Below are 16,351 nucleotides of genomic sequence, written 5' to 3'. Positions count from 1 at the left end.
AGGGACTCAAATACAAATCAGGTCTAAATTTAGGGACTAATAAAATGATTAACCCTTTTGTTTTTGACAGAGGTGATGTTCTGGCGTTTGAAATCCAATGGCAAAGAATTTGCTTGCGTTCAATTTGTTAAAATCTATGCTTAGCCGCCACCTCTCATCAAACAGCCATGGGTCTTTTTTGTTTTTTTTTTTTTGGGTGACTAAATCTAACTTTAAAACAAAATCCAACAATCCAAAATGAAATCCAACGGTCAAAATATTAATATTAATTAATCTAACCCAAATCTCATCCTAAATTATATAAATATCCACTTATTTGTTCATAATTTGTGTGGTTTCCTTTTATATTTATGAATTAAGATTTTGTTTTTGAATTTTGAATTTTTTTAGATTAGAATGTTTAGAAAAATAAATCATGATGTTATAAAAAAAAAATAATGACAAAAAAAATTAAGGGTTAATCATTCTTAAACAATTTAACAAAATTGCGGACTCAAATTTTGAGTCTGCATAGTTAGAAGAAAAACTATTTGAGTCGAGGCAATACATGAATAGTTGTATTTTGAAGGGGGAAAATTTAGGTTTAGCCCCATTTGGGTTGGAGATGGCCTAAGGGTTTAGCCAGTATGGCATTGTGAGTCTTTTCAGTTGCCAGAGAGTATGTGGAGCCGTGATCCTGTTTCTTTGTTTGTTTTATTCTAGTAATTCTCAGGAACTCTTTAGGAGTTTGATGTGTTTTGTATTTTAGTTGTGGTTTTCGATATGGATTTACCTTTTCTGCTGTTGAATCTATATTGTAAGTCTGAGTACAAGTGTTTTTGGCTGTTGAATCGGGGATTTAAGTGTCTTTTGCTTAAGGCGTAATTCTTTTTAGATCAAATCAACATGTTGTTGTATTTGGTCCTTGGAGACATTGTACCCATATCCAGCATTATGGCTGCTTTGTACTTTCCTATGTTTCATCAATAATTACTATCATTTTTTCTCAACAAAAAAAAGTTTGTGCCCCCTTCCCATTGATTAGATTAATTTAGAGTCTTTAGAGACTATCACTTGTATTAAAAAAAATTATTAAAAGACAATAAGTTTGGATGATTTGGTTTGACTATTCTACACATTGACACGTTAATGTTTAGAGCATCTTCAAGGTAGATGTCAAATACCAAACATCAAATTTAAGTTTGATGACTGATGTGGAAATTTGACATCTTACACAATTTTACACTCCACGTGACGTGTCATATTGAATTATTATTTTATTACAATTTAGTGTTTTTTTATTTATTACTTCTTCGTCGGACTCTAAATCAACAAGATTCCAAAAAGTGCTCATCTAGAGAATCAGAAGATGAATCGGAAAGTGATGAGTCATGTTGGGGTTCTTCACTATAACCCTCCGTTTGGATGCGGGAAAATAACTCAGAATTTAGCTAAAAGTCGGGAATTTAAGAGAAGAAATTGACAATTCCCTTGTTTGGCAACTTAAGCGCGGAATTTATTAAATGACGCGCGGAAAAAATCATGGAAATTGAGGCATCAAATTCCCGAGTTTAATTTCCACCAAAATAGACGTCATTTCACAATTTCCGTAGTGCGGGAATTCATATTTTCCGTGGAGCCAAAACTTAAATAAATAAAAAAAGGCCAAACTTTTGATAAATAAAAAAAGTCATTAATCACTCTGTAGTTGTTTGCTAGCTTTATCACTTTGTGTTATCGCCTTGCTCTGTAGTTGTTAACTTCATATACAACAAGTCATTAATACCCTCATAATCTTAATCGTTTATTCCTATCCTTTTGTCTGCAACTTTTTAATCGAAGCCCTTTTAATTTCTCTGGTCATTGGTCTTTTGGCAAGTGAAAAAGAAGTATCAGGGTCTTGATTGCTTCTAGTTCTAATTCCATAGGTACCGGAGAAGTGTCTGCGCATGAAAATATTGAATTAAAGCTGATTGATGATATTAATTCAGCAATACCTTGTGTATCAAATTCTACTGATGAAGTTATGACTCATACTGATAAAGTTGATTATATTGATTTCGATGGTGATACACAAGATTTAGAAGATATTCATGTTATTGATGATATTTCACCAACATCAACAAATGGTCAAAAGAGAAGATATTCATCTTCGAAATATTTAATTTTTGTCATTTATAATTTACATGAGATATCCAAACATTGAAAATTTCAATTTCTGTCATTTACAAAATCCGACATACATAAATCCAAACACTGAAATCTTCAATTGCCAGAAATTGAAATGACGGAAATCTAAATTCCGTCATTTTAAATTCTATGTAATTGGCAATTCCTTCATCCAAACGGAGCATAAAAGAAAAGGAAAATTTTTGGTATAAAAGAGGAATTGTGTTTGAGCACAAGTTCATTTTTGTTTTTGTTTTTCTAAAGAAATAGAAATTAAAGAGATGTATTTATAAAAAATTTAAAAATTAAAAATTAAACGTACAATAGGAGGAAAAGGGTTGTGCGTTTAAAAAAAATTGTTTAACTAGAAAAAAGTTGGAAAGAGAAAGAAGAAAAAAATTTGTAATGGCCAAATCATTCAAGATAAAGAAGGAAAAAATATAACAAGAAAATAATAAATGAAAGAAGAGGAAATGGGAGAAAAGGCTACACCAGTAACTCTGGTGTAAGCACGTATTTATACTACTGTATTGATAATTTACAATTCAAAATACATGAGCTGTTCCAATAAACAAGGGATCAGCTCAATTACAAAATAACATTATCAGCATATCAACTATTCAAATTCAAATCCACAACTGACTTATCAATAACAATCTGCTCGTGACTTGGACTTGGTCTAACAATAACAGCCAATTGTTTTTAAAAAATAATAATAATAATTTCACATATGGTTGGTTGGTATCCAAATTCAAACAGAGAATATCCGAAAGAGTAAAGAAGTAATACAAAAGATGATTCAGAAAAGGGAAAATGCCTCATATGGTTCGAGATTGGTTGAGCCCAATTATAGTTCTAATGCACTGCTTTATTCTGTTTGCTTGCTGAGAAACGGGGAAAGTATCTGGATTCTATAATATTTTGGCCATTAAATCAAAAATTTATAGCGCATGCTAAAACAGTAGAAGAAATCTATATCATGCAAAATATATAGCACATAGTTTTGCATGAACTTATGTTGAATTTCTTTGCCATGATTGAATATTTAAGGAAGAGCTAAAAACCCCTATCTATGAGTTGCACAAGTTCAATTTGGCAAGTCTTTGAAACCCTTGGGAAATCTACAAACTCCTGCTGCCACTCCATCTGTTTTTCTGCTGAGATATTTCTAGCATAAACTGTCACTTTGTTTAAAGCTTCACCGTGCTTCAGCATGTACTTCACCGCTTCCATCTCGTATGACTGCCATCTGAATCCCCGTACGCAAACAGTCTTGAGGCTTGAGAACAAACAAGTAGGCACAGTCTCTGGTTGACACCATTGATCATTCTTGTCATGCTGAACAGTCTCGAGGCTTGGGAACAAACAAATAGGCACAGTCTCTGGTTGACACCATTGATCATTCTTGTCATGATCGGCATGACACTTGATGTTCTAATAAGGATCATTTAAAACAAATTAGTTCAATAAAAACTTTTGAAAAGAACTGTATATAAGACCCATTTAGTGCAGAGGCTAAACCTATTTTTATATACTTACATTTTCAAAGACAAGATTCTCCAGATTGGGTGATATCTCGAGCAACTTTGTCAGTGATTTCCAGGAGGAGCAGGTTTTAAGACGTACCTCCAAGTGGTTCAAATTATAGAACTTAGGCAGCGGACCTTGAAATTCGAGGCAAGGATTCTCCAAGAAAGACAAAGCAAATAGGCATATCAAAGACTTAATCACATATTGTCATTGATAAATTTCATCATGTAATTAAAAAGGCTTTTGGAAACTAAAGAGAACAAGTTAGAGATTACTTACTGTCAAAATGGGAGCTGCAAGAGACAGAGATTTAACATTGATAATTCCTGCAAAAAGCCTATGCGTGCGATGAGCATAATCGATGAGCATAATCAATTCCAGGATCAGCGTGATATGCCCTATACACTTGGACATCAACCTTGGCTTTGCTTAGGGTTTTTGAATTCTTCAAAGAATAGGTGGCAAAAAAATTCTCCATGAGATCCAACGTTTCAAGCTGTGGAGCATTGACTGTGATAGAAACATTCCTCATCCAACTGCCCTTCAAACTTATTTGTAGTATTTTTAGTTTGGGTGCAGAAACATTTAATCTCAAGACAGAATCAGCGTCTCCGGGGATTTTCTCAACATGTCCATCTATAATCAAATCTTCAAGTGCAGGGCAACAAGAAAAGAGCTTCTTCATTGAGTCCGCATCCGGAAAGCAGACTGAAACGTGGAGGAACTTGAGATTTGGGAAACAATCCGAGTTCGGTGGGATGGCAACGATATTGAATTGCAGCCTCAACTTCAAAACCACCAGCGTCTTGCACATGAAAAGGGTTCTAGGCAACTCATAACGCTGCCATGGATTTGGGAACAACGAAAGATGGAGTTCGACGACATTAATGGCAGTGCAAATCCACTCATCAAGATGAGAAAAATATTTGTGTGCCACATAACAATTAAGATGGAACCGATGAATTCTTGACGAGCCACGAGATGAAAGTACTCGATCCACAAATCCTGGACAACATGTGTAGTCAGATTTTGGTGAACATATAAGCAACTTTAGATTGGGAACCGAAGCCCACAAATTCTTCCATCTGTGTGATAAGACGCAGGTTTTTACAGCTGTGATTGTGTAAAGGAAGGAAAGAATGTGGCAAAGAACTTCATCCGGTAATCCACTGATCCTGTCTTCATCAATGCATGCTTGATGAGGCTTTGAGTTCGAAGCCATTTACGTTTCCTGAGAAGTGTAATGCCAATTACGGTTCAAATCAAACAACCATGTAACTTTCTGACACATTCAAATGATAGCCTAATTAGGATCAGTGGATTGAGATAGCTTTAAAGTTTTATTGATATGAATATAGGGATAACAATACCAATACTACCTCAAGTCCTAGAAACTCTTATTAAAAAACAAAAGCAGAGTAAATTCCAAAATCATTTTTAAAACTTAAAAGATTGTTTTAAGTTAGCAATCATCAGCGTAAAAAGCCCATATATATGTCACATCAAAGCGGTGAGTTGCACTCGTCTTGCCGTTCTTGACATGCTGTGTTGTTTTTGCGGTCAAACTGTTTCTCGATCATCTAGATGTTCTACGCCACTTTAGTTGCTTAAGAAGCACTTTAGTGTATCCAATTGATCCATAATAAAGGGAGAAACAAAGGATTATTCACCTATGGTTGGTACCTATTAAACTAGAGAAAATTTTCTCCATAACAATCTTTACACTCCAAACTAATGGAAAACTCTCCTTAACACTCATTTAAAAGCAATTCCGATAAAATATTTTCACTTTAACTTCCATAAACAGCAGAATTACTTGACCAAAAAAACAAATAGCAGAATTAAAATTGGCACTATGTTTTCTTTTCGTTTGCCTGCGTGTTAACTTGGTATCCAAACAGAGGATAAGAAGAAAGATTAAAAAGAAGATATTTCAGAAAACGGAAAAATACCTGATATGGTTCTCGGTTGGTAGAACCCAATTGTAGTTTTATTGCCCTGCTTTACTCTGTTTGCTTGCTGAGAAACAGCAGGAAAATAAAGTAACATCAGAACAGGGGAAACACCTAGATTCCATAATATTGAATATTCATCTCTTATAATAAACAAAATATAATCCCCTTCCCGTAGACTAGATTAAATTAAAGTAGAATATCACTTGTATAAATAAATAAATAAATAAATAAATAAATATATATATATATATATATATAGCACAGTCCTGGTATGTTAGGGCTGTATCATATAAGACGCGATCACCAAGTAACCTGATATGATTAGACTTACTATCATTATGTATACAGAGGAGATAATCAACTCAGGTTGAGTTTTATCACTTCATGTGACAGATAATGAGTTCATTAGTTATTTACCAGATTAATTGATATAACTAGTACACAAAATTAAGCTTGCTAGCAATAACCAAAATAAATGGTCCCTTCAACACTTTTTTTTTTCACGGACATGCTTCTAATAACATGACAAAGTGCTAGGGCAAATAAGAACGATGAGGGCTTAAATCTGTTTTATGTGCATGTATATGCATGGTTGCAATGCTTTATTAGAAATCGAGGGCTCTAAATATGGGTCTCTAATATTGGAGATGTTCTTGATACACAGTTCCTATGTATTTCTTAAATAATGTTAACTGTTGTAGATTTTATTGTTCACGAATCACATAGTTTCGCTATTTACTTGTCTATGCGTTTGAATAGTTTTCGTCCGAAATCTTTATTTTGTTTCCCAAATTATTTTATCTTCGGATCGTATACCATAAACATGTTTTTGGTGAATTTCTTTGCAAAACTGATTATCTATAATAAAGCCATACGCCAATTCCTCCAAAACTGCTAATAAATTCACGTTTCATCGAAAAAGAAAGTACCCTATTCACAAATGTTGTAATGGGGTTCCACATATATGATATATCATAAGACCTAGGACTTGAGTTCCAAAAGTTCAACTTGGCAAGTCTTTGAACCCCTTGGGAACTTCGAAAGTTCCTGCAGTAACCTCATCTCTTCTGCTACAACCAAATCATTGGTATAACAAATTGTCACCTTAGTCAAAACCTCGCCGTGCTTCAGCAAATACTTTGCCACCTCCATCTCGGATGGCCGCCCGTAGAATCCCCGTATGCAAATAGTTTTGAGGCTGGACAACAAGCAAACAGGCACAGATTCTGGTGGACGCCACTTATGTGCTACCAGATAACCCTCAGCATGTTTCCAACACCACTGTATGTTCTAGAGATTATTCAAAATTAAGGAGTTAAATAACATGTTTCGAAATTGTATATTGGTAACCGTTTTAACAAAAGGGTTATAATTTATAAACGTTACGTATACTTACCTTTTTGAACACCAGATGTTCCAGTTTGGGGGACACGTCGAGCCACTTTGTCAATGACTTCCAGGCACAGCAAGTTTGAAGATGTAGCTTCAAGTGGTTCAAATTATGAAACTTAGGCAGACGATATCGATGAATAACGTCAGGACCCTTCAGGCAATGATCAAGTAGAAATAAGTCAATCAAGGACGCATATATAAAAGAAAAGATGCTAATATTAGAGCTTACTTACCTCCGAAATTGGAGCTGAAAATGACAAATATGTAACCTTGTTAATTCCTGCTAAAAGGCTACTTAATTGATCAGCATAATGAGGCAATTGCCGTAAGTACGTATCTCCGGGGTAACCCGTTGCAGGCACTCGGAGAGCGATTTTCGCTTTGCTGAGTGATTCTGCATTCTTCCAAAATTTATCCTCCGGATTCCAACCATTAGGATGATTACATTTTCTGTCCAGAATGACATACAAATTTATTTCTAGTCTTTTCAGTTTAGGCGCAAAGACATTAAATAGAAAAGCTGGTTTATGGTGAACAAATCCATCTATAATCAAATCTTCAAGTACAGGACAACAAGAAAAGAGGTTCCGAGTTGAGTCATAAAAAGTACGGTAGAGTGTTGAGCTATAAAAAGGACGGTAGAGTGTGACATGCATAAACTTGAGACTAGGGAAACAATTTGATGTTGGAGGCTTGGTAATCAGATTTGATTTCACCCTCAGTCTCAAAACCTCCAATGTGTTGCACATAAAAAGGCTTCTAGGCAACTCAAAACTACTCTGGTGCGAATACGAGAGCAAGCAAAGATCAAGTTCCACAACTTTACGCGAAATAGCAGTGCAAATCCAAGCATCAATCCGGGAAAAATAATCCTCGATATCAGCACACTCGAGCCGCAATCTATGAATGTATGAGGAGCCACCAAGGGCAAGTACTCGATCCACGAACCCCGCGCAACGATCTGAGACCATATTTGGTGACTGAACACAGAAGTCAAAGCTAGAAACAGAAGCCAACACATTTTTCCATCTGTGTGATAAAATGCTGGTCTTCGCAGCTTCCTTTGTGTAAAGGAAAGAAAGTATGTGGCAAAGAATTTCATCTGGCAATCCACTGATCCGATCTTCCATGCATGTATTCCAACCCATTTATGATGCGATTTGTTTTCTCAAAAAAATAATGGGGGGTGCTGGTTCATGTCCTCTTGGCTATATAGGTTGTGCTTTTCTGAATTTGTTGTTATTTAAAAGCAAAATAATTCCTAAGAAAGAATTTTTAATTACTTGTTGTGATAGTTCTATAATTCTTATTCAAGATGAAGTATATAGAAACACTAATTAAGTAAGTACATAACAAAGTGTTAGGGGGAAGATAAGAATGATTAGGGCAGTGTAGCATTTTAATTGGAAGACGAAATCTACAATCCTCTGTCAGGTTGCCAAAGTTGAATCGGAGTTGGATAGTTTATTACTACTAACTTACGAATTTATACTTAGATTAATAAATAATATTTATCATAAATGGATTGGTAACCCAATATGATTAGACTTCTTTACATAGAGATTTACCACAAATTATGTTTTAGAGAGTCTAGAGATAATATCATAATAAAAAACCTATAATTATTTTATAATTAATTATGAAGTTACTGATGCCAAACTTTGTTTTTTGGTGTGTGTTTAGCTGGGCCTCAACCTTGCTCGAAATACCAGTAACAACTCGTATACTTTTTCTGTACCAATTTCCTTTGTACATTACAGAAAAAAGGTTACCAGATATTTGTGTCTGAGTTTTCTCACTAGCAAACTCACAACTTAGTTTCAGAGACGAAGCTAATTCATACTATTACGCCACAATTCAATTGAGTTAGAAACATAAAGTACTCCAAATACATTCATGTTTTATCGACAAAGAAAGGATCCATTCACAACCTTGGAAATGGAAACCATATAATTAAAACCTAGAAGTTCTCAGTGCACACCTTCGGGAATATAATTTCGCACGTCTGTGAAACCCTCGGGAACTTCTGAACTTCATCCCATAACTTCTTCTCTTCTCTTAAATATGTAGCTCTAGTACAGAATATCATGTAATCCAAAACCTCACTGTGCTTCAACAAGTACTCTGCCACTTTCATCTCATCTGACCGCCGACGGATCTTTGCATTCGAACAGTCTTCAGGTGTGACAACAAACAAATAGGAACAGACTCAGGTGGAGTCCATTCATGTACTAATTCATCCTTGTCGTGCTGTTTGAGACATTTGGCGTGCTAAAGATTATTCAGAACAAACGAGTTAAATTAAAGTATACTTGAAAAATTGTATTTATGGATAACATTTAGCGTAGGGTACATCCACATAAACTAACCTTATTGAAGGTAAGAGATTCCAGATTGGGCGATGCATAGAGAAAGTTTATCAATGATTGCCAAGAGCAGCAACTCTGGAAAAGTAGCACCAGGCGTTTTAAATTATTCAACATAGGTAGACGATAGCGATATACAATGCGGGGATCCTTCACAAATGACAAGTATTGATCAATCAAAGACTAGAAAAATCAAATATTTCCTCAGGGTAATATAGCATTACAATTGATAAATCGAAGCGTGTAAAAAGGCTGTGAGACACTAAGGGAACCAGTTAGAGCATACTTACCCCAAAAATAGGTGCTGAAACCACCAGATATTCGACGTTGCCAATTCCTGCAAAATGCCTGTGTAAAAGCTCAGCAGCATCAGATCCCGCATGCAGGCCCTCAAAATTATTCTTGGCTATCTTTAGGGATTTTGCATCCTTTGAAGAAAAGACTGCCAAAACATTGCCGTCGAAACTGAACTTTTCAAGATTTGGAGTATTGGCATTAATAAAAGTCTTGTAATCATAATATTCACCAATTATACAGAGTAACACATTCATACGCAGTCTCTTTAAATGTGGTGCAGAAATATTTACATTCAAAACGGAACCTCCATCAGGTTCTGCCTCAATAGTCAAATCTTCAAGTACAGGGCAACAAGTAAAGAGCTTCCCCATTGAGTCAGCAGCATCAGGACATGCTACATTAACATGGAGGAACTTGAGACTTGGGAAACAATCGGAGTGAGGAGCAAAGGTAATAATTGAGGGCAGCTTCAGCTTCAAAACCACCAATGTTTTACACATGTAAAGGCTTCTTGGCAACTCAAAAGGTTTGGATGAAAATGAGTCCCGAGCAAGATCAACATCGAGTTCAACAACATTATGGGTAATGGCAGTGCAAATCCAATCATCCAACCATGGAAATTCTGCCATGTACTTAGTATGCAGACGGAATCTATGAATGCTCGAGTTGCCCCGTGAGGAAAGTACATGATCCACAAACCCTGCAAAACGCTCCTGATCAAATTCTTCTATATCGTCACATAGGTCGATATTGGGAACAGAAGCCCACACATGGTTCCATCTATGTGATAAAATGGTGGTCCTAACAGCCTGGACTGTTGGAAGGAAGGAAAGAATGTGGCAAAGAATTTCATCTGGTAATCCACTGATTCTATCTTCAGTGCATGCTGGACTTTGAAGTTTTGAATTCGAACGCATTGTCGATTTCTCACGTTTTCTGTAAAAATCCAAAGACCAATTTGGCTTCTAAGAGAGTTATCTATGGATACCCATTAAACTGGAGAAATCAAAAGTTGAATTCCAAGAAATCCCCAAATAACATTTTCACGAAATTTCTTTGATGTGCCAGTTTCCACATTGAAAAAAAAAACACAGATGATATATATATATATATACACACACAAGAATAACGATAATCAAAAGTTTCTTTCTGGGTTTTTCATGGCATGCAGACAGAGAATATATACACACAAGAATAACGATATGACAAACGAAATAATACTTCAGAAAATGAAAAATACCTCATATGAGTGAGGACTCGTGGAGCCTAGCGAACTGGTTCTGTTTGGTTGCTGACAAACCACGGGAAAAGAAAGGAAGATGAGAAAGCGGCCAGTTCTATACCTTTCTCTTCGGAATGTGAGATTTGGGGCCAACGCTTGCGCGGGATTTTAATTTTTAGGTACTCAGAAAGCCAATTTTGTTGAAATTTGGGCTTAAAATTGGGTTTTGAGGTCTACAATTGAAAGACCTTGCTCATGCATCCTGGCCCAAATTCATTAGCTACCTAATCTTTCGGCCCAGCCAAGTTCCTTTTGTTTCGGTAACCATAGAAAAAGAATTTTATCTTGAGAAAAAATTTAAAAAAAAACCTGCTAAATTTAAACCGACTAATTTCATTAGAAAACTCTATTGGGTACTTTGCGCTAATAGTTTTTTGCCTTCTTCAACAATATTTTTCCAACTATTTTAGATGAAATCCTATTATTGGGGGAAAAGTATGAAAAACGGAAAACCGAAAAAAGATTTTTGAATATAAGCGATAATCTAAACTACAAAAAGGGGAGGGGGTTTCTAACACACACACTTACCAATGCAGGTGTCATTAGTCTGCAAATTAATGTCATTTTCCACACTACATTGGCATACAAATTTAAAAAATAAAAGAAAAAAGGGTTTGACATGAGGGTATTGCTTGTGTTGCGGGTTTGACTTTGCTCATACTAACAACGAGAATTGAGAATAGCACTAGAGCAAGCAATGACTAATTTGTTTTTATTTAGTTTCCTTGGTTATGTGCAATAACCATAATCTAATTCCTCCAAAGTGAAAAGGAGCTAAAACAAAGAATACAAGAAGAGTTGAAAGCAATATATACAGCAAAATAAATACATGTTCTTATCAACATAGAAATGATCCACTCGATAATCCCAAACAGAGTTCATATGAAACCTCATTTGAGTTTGGGAAATACAATTTGACAAGTCTTTGAAGCCCTTGGGAACTTTGAAATTGTCTGCAACAACTTTACCTCTTCTCTCAGACCTAGCAAAGGGAACTTCATCTCTTTTTCTTCACAGAAATACTCAAGGGTACAAATTGTCATGGTGTTCACAACAGCACCGTACTTTAACAAGTACTCCACCACTTCCATCTCATCCGGCAGCCCCTGGAATCCCCGTATGCGAATAGTCTTGAGGTGTGACAACAAACAAGCAGGCACAAAATCTGGTGGACTCCATTCATGTACTGACTCGTCCACGAAATGGCACACATAACAGTGGATGCTCTAAAAACGGTTTAAAATATAAATGAGTTGAATGAACATCTTAAAAGATTGAATATAAGTACAGTCTAGCGTGTACTTACATTCTCAAAGACTAGATGTTCCAATTTGGGAGATATCTGCAGAAAATTTGTGACCGATCGCAACGAGCAGCAATTTTGAAGAAGTAACTCCAACTGGTTCAAATTGTTAAATGTTGGGAGATGATATTGATACACGCTGCAGGGACCCTTCACAAATGATAAAAGTAAATATATTTGCATCCCATTCATAAACTCCAGCACGTAAAAAAGTTATCAGTCACTTAGGGAACAAGTTAGAGCATCATTACCCCGAAAACTGGAGCTGAAAGTGACAGAAATTTAACATTGCGAATTTCGGCAAAGAGCCATTGTATGTGATCGGCAGAATCACGGACAGTGCCAAACTTCTCCCCAGAATGCAGGTTTACCAAATCAATCTTGGCCCTGCTTAGGGAATGTGCATTATTCAGGGAATAGTTTGCCAAAATATTCTCCTGCAGATTAAACTCTTCCAGGCTTGGAACATTAGCATTAATAAAAACTTTTCGATCATAATTTCGATGAAATGGAACGATATACCAACTTATTCTTAATCTTTTTAGTTTCGGTGCAGAGACTTCAAAAGTCAGCACTGAATCATATCCAGGTTCTCCCTCTATAACCAAATCTTCAAGAGCAGGGCAACATGAAAAGAGCTTCTCCATTGAGTCAGCATCAGGAAGCACGACATCAACATGGAGGAACTTGAGACTTGGGAAACAATCTGAGGCAGGTGCAAGGGCAATAAAATTTGATTGCAGCCTCAGCTTCAAAACCACCAGTGTTTTGCACATGAAAAGGCTTCTAGGCAACACGAAAGGCTGCGGTGGATTCGAGTACTCGTACAGCTCAAGGTCGAGTTCGACAACATTACGCATAATGGCAGTGCGAATCCAAGCATCAATACGAGAAAAATCCTTCATTTCCAGACACAAAAGGCGGAATCTATGAATGCTGGAGGAGCCACGAAAGAAAAGTACCCGATCCACAAACCCGGAGAAGCCATCTGGATCAGATTTTTTCAAACGTCTTTCTAATGGATAATATTCTCTGTCACGCAAGTACAGATTTGGAACAGAAGTCCACTGATTCTTCCACCTGTGTGATAAAACACTGGTCCTCACAGCCTCTCTTGTCAAAAGGAAGGAGAGAATATGGGAAATGATTGCATCTGGTAATCCACTGATCCTATCTTCATGGCATGCTTCACGAGACTTTGAATTCGAACCCATTTTCGATCATGTGATACGTTTCCTGAAAACCCAAAAAAATATAAATTAATCTGCTACTCTGAATTTGAACCCAAACATACAAACAACCACTTTAATCATTGCATGTGTGTATGCAACAAGCTTAATATAATATAATGGGGTTCATGTTTTCTTTGCCATACGAGAAAACATTCCTGAGAAAGTTTCCTTAAGAGAGACAAGATTTGAAATAAAAGTCAACACCAGAGTTTCAGGGGAAAATCTCCTTAGAAATGATTTCAAACAAAATCCCACAAGATAAAAAATTCAGGAGAGCTTTTTCCCTCAATTTCTGTGTTGTTCACAACAGAAAAATAGTAAGATTTATGAAAACAGAGGATATACAAATCAGAAAAACAAGAACACAGAGGATATACAGATAATTCCAATACAAGAAAAGAGAGGAGATTTTTTTTTTTTTTTTGGTAACAAAACAGAGGAGATATTCAGAAAAGGGAAAGTGAACCTGATGATGAGATTCTCCATTGGTTTAATCTGTTTTCTCTGTTTGCTTGCTGAGAAAAATGAGGAAAAGAAAGGAAGATGAGAGACGAGGTCACTTCACTTTCAGTGTTCCACCACGTTTATCTCCGGGAAGACTGGAAATTGTGTGGTATGTGTGAGACTGTGACAGCTGACCAAACACGAACCGAAGCTGAAAGTACTAAATGACAAAACAACAAGGTTTTACAATTTAGTGCCCGTTTGGCATTGCTTATTTGGGGTGATAAGTGATTTTTTAAACTTTTGGGAAGTCCAACCCGTTTGGTAAACTGTGAGAAAATCAATTATTGTTAAAAATTACAGTAAGAGAAAGCTATAAGGGAAAGCAGCTAATGAGGTGCTTTCATTTTCTGATTATGTAGGAATGAGTTTCGAAGAGGCGCTGGGTTTAATGATTATGCGGCAATCATTTTCTGATTATGCTGGAATTAGTACCAATAATACTTTTATAACAAAAAGTTTACCAAACGCCAAACTGCTTTCTCTCACAGCTGATTTCTCTCACAGCAAATCTGACAGCAATTATTTTTGCAGCACAGCAATGCTAAACTGGCCCTTACTTTCTTTCTCTCACACCCTTTTCTCTGGTCCATCTTTTATTCCTCCCTAGTGTTTTTTTTATTTTTCGTTCTTTGGACAAAATGATTACTTCTCTACCCCGAGCTAAAAAACTTATCTATAACGGAGATAACAGTGTTTTGCTAGTTCCGCCCAATAACACAATGACACGTGAAAAAGTTATCCTACGTAGCACTGCATTATTGACTGGGAATAGTAAAAAGTGCTATCCCTATTACATGAGAGTTTCTCTCCTTGCTAAGTACAATAATTGGGTAATGACGTGATCCATTATGTTACAAATACATGTCATTGTAAATTAGGCATACTTCTACATCACTCCCTTGACGTCTTGATTGGTTAGATTGATACTTTATGTCTCACTTTATTTTACAGTCTGTCGAATATGGTTAGTTCGACAAAATATCGGTTAAAAAGCCCCTCTTTGCTCAAATCAGATTTAAAAAATTATATTAAAAATTTGCTAATTCAACTAAAAAATTTAAAAAACAAAACTTGTCAGTGATGAGCAGCAAGTGTGAAGAAAACTCCAAGTGGTTCAAATTATTTATAAATGTAGGCAGATGATAATATTGACGCACGCTGTAGGGACAAAAAATGACACAAGTGTAGCTTAATCATAGACTGGAGCAAATTAAATATTCCTTGGCATGTTATAGAATTTCCATCGATTCCCAGCTAGGGTATATGCATTCGTTGGATTCATGTTATAGTGTCGCGAAGTAAATCTTTAAGATGTCACAGAGAAAGATTTCTGCATGAAGCCTTGTTTCATAACCATTTCAATTTTAGTTTGAAAACGGAATCCACAAAAAACCTAGATACCACTATTTTGGAAATTAAATTTGACAAGTCTCTGAAGCCATGGGGAACATTGAAATCTCCTGGCATAACTCCATCTCGTCTTCTATAGTGAAATCATGAGTTCATCTGGTAATCCATTTGGTTCTGATTTCCATCTCTGTGATAAAATGCTGGTCTTTACAGCCACGTCTGTTCCAAGGAACGAAAGAATGTGGCAAAGAATTTCATCTGGTAATCCACTGATCCTATCCTCAGTGCATGCTTTCAATCGACCTTTTGAATCCGAACCCATATACGAATTTCCAACACTTTCTGTTAAAACCCCCTAAGAAAGAACATTTAACTTTTAAGAGAGTTTCCTAGGGAGAAAAAATAAACCTAAATTTCTTTCTTGTTTCACTTCTCATTGGAAAATAAAGCTGCTTTGTTTTTGGGTGTGATTAAACAGCACATACTATAAGGTTATGCCCTACCCTAAGTTTTCTTCTTTTTTAGTTTTCTGGATTTTCTTGGTATCCAAACAGAAGACATAAGGAATTAACAAAGAAGATATTTCGGAAAAAGGAAAAATGCCTGATATAGTTCTGGATTGGAGGAGCCAACTCTAGTTTCAGCTTACCGGTTTACTGTGTTTGGTTGCTGAGAAACAGCAGGAAAAGAAGGGAAAATGACTGAGAGTGCTCTCTTTCTACTTCTATATTTTCTCTTCCAGCCAAAGACAAAACGAAGCTGGAAATGTCTTAAACGACACGGTGCAGCAGCGATGAGGATGGAGAAGTCTGGGCCTACTCTAGGGAGGCTGGGATGAGATTTTAGGATGGGCTATGGACTGTTTGGCTATGAACACCCAACTCCTAAGTTTTCTACTCACAAATGCCAAATTTTGCATATTGTGGTGCAGATGAATTACCAAATTTTGCATTTGTTCCAAAATTCCAAGAAAAAGATTTTCATTAGGT

At 36.1% G+C, this 16,351-nt stretch overlaps 1 protein-coding gene and 2 pseudogenes across 2 annotated transcripts; all 3 read right to left on the bottom strand.

Annotated features, from left to right (window-relative positions):
- Window positions 1-3,193: 3,193 nt before the first annotated feature.
- LOC110757583 (F-box/LRR-repeat protein At4g14103-like) lies at window positions 3,194-4,900 on the bottom strand (annotated as a pseudogene).
- A 1,677-nt stretch (window positions 4,901-6,577) lies between these two features.
- LOC110757573 (uncharacterized) lies at window positions 6,578-11,058 on the bottom strand (annotated as a pseudogene). Its single transcript, XR_015835326.1, has 8 exons — window positions 10,929-11,058; window positions 9,682-10,624; window positions 9,395-9,541; window positions 8,989-9,296; window positions 8,721-8,867; window positions 7,259-8,005; window positions 7,030-7,176; window positions 6,578-6,923 (listed from the first exon to the last, which is right to left on the bottom strand). The product of XR_015835326.1 is annotated as an uncharacterized LOC110757573 (transcript).
- Window positions 11,059-11,656: 598 nt separating this feature from the next.
- On the bottom strand, window positions 11,657-14,131 carry LOC110757594 (F-box/LRR-repeat protein At4g14103-like). The gene is made up of 4 exons (XM_021959253.2): window positions 13,972-14,131; window positions 12,525-13,509; window positions 12,277-12,423; window positions 11,657-12,196 (listed from the first exon to the last, which is right to left on the bottom strand). Exons 2-4 carry the CDS (start codon window positions 13,485-13,487, stop codon window positions 11,861-11,863), a joined length of 1,446 nt encoding a protein of 481 aa, XP_021814945.1. The 5' UTR covers window positions 13,488-13,509; window positions 13,972-14,131; the 3' UTR covers window positions 11,657-11,860.
- Between the last annotated feature and the right edge of the window lie 2,220 nt (window positions 14,132-16,351).

The sequence above is a fragment of the Prunus avium genome, chromosome 4, assembly GCF_965620075.1.
Source record: "Prunus avium chromosome 4, drPruAviu1.hap1.1, whole genome shotgun sequence".
NCBI lineage: Eukaryota > Viridiplantae > Streptophyta > Magnoliopsida > Rosales > Rosaceae > Prunus > Prunus avium.
The sequence above is the reverse complement of the archived record's forward strand: the minus strand, read 5'-3'. Positions and strand labels throughout refer to the sequence as shown.

Excerpts from the sequence above, each read along its gene's own strand:
- LOC110757594 (XM_021959253.2), bottom strand. The coding sequence starts at position 13,487 with ATGGGTTCGAATTCAAAGTCTCGTGAAGCATGCCATGAAGATAGGATC. Across the intron at positions 12,424-12,524 it reads TTTCAGCTCCAGTTTTCGGG|GGTCCCTGCAGCGTGTATCA; the intron begins GTAATGATGCTC and ends TCATTTGTGAAG. Across the intron at positions 12,197-12,276 it reads AACATCTAGTCTTTGAGAAT|AGCATCCACTGTTATGTGTG; the intron begins GTAAGTACACGC and ends AACCGTTTTTAG.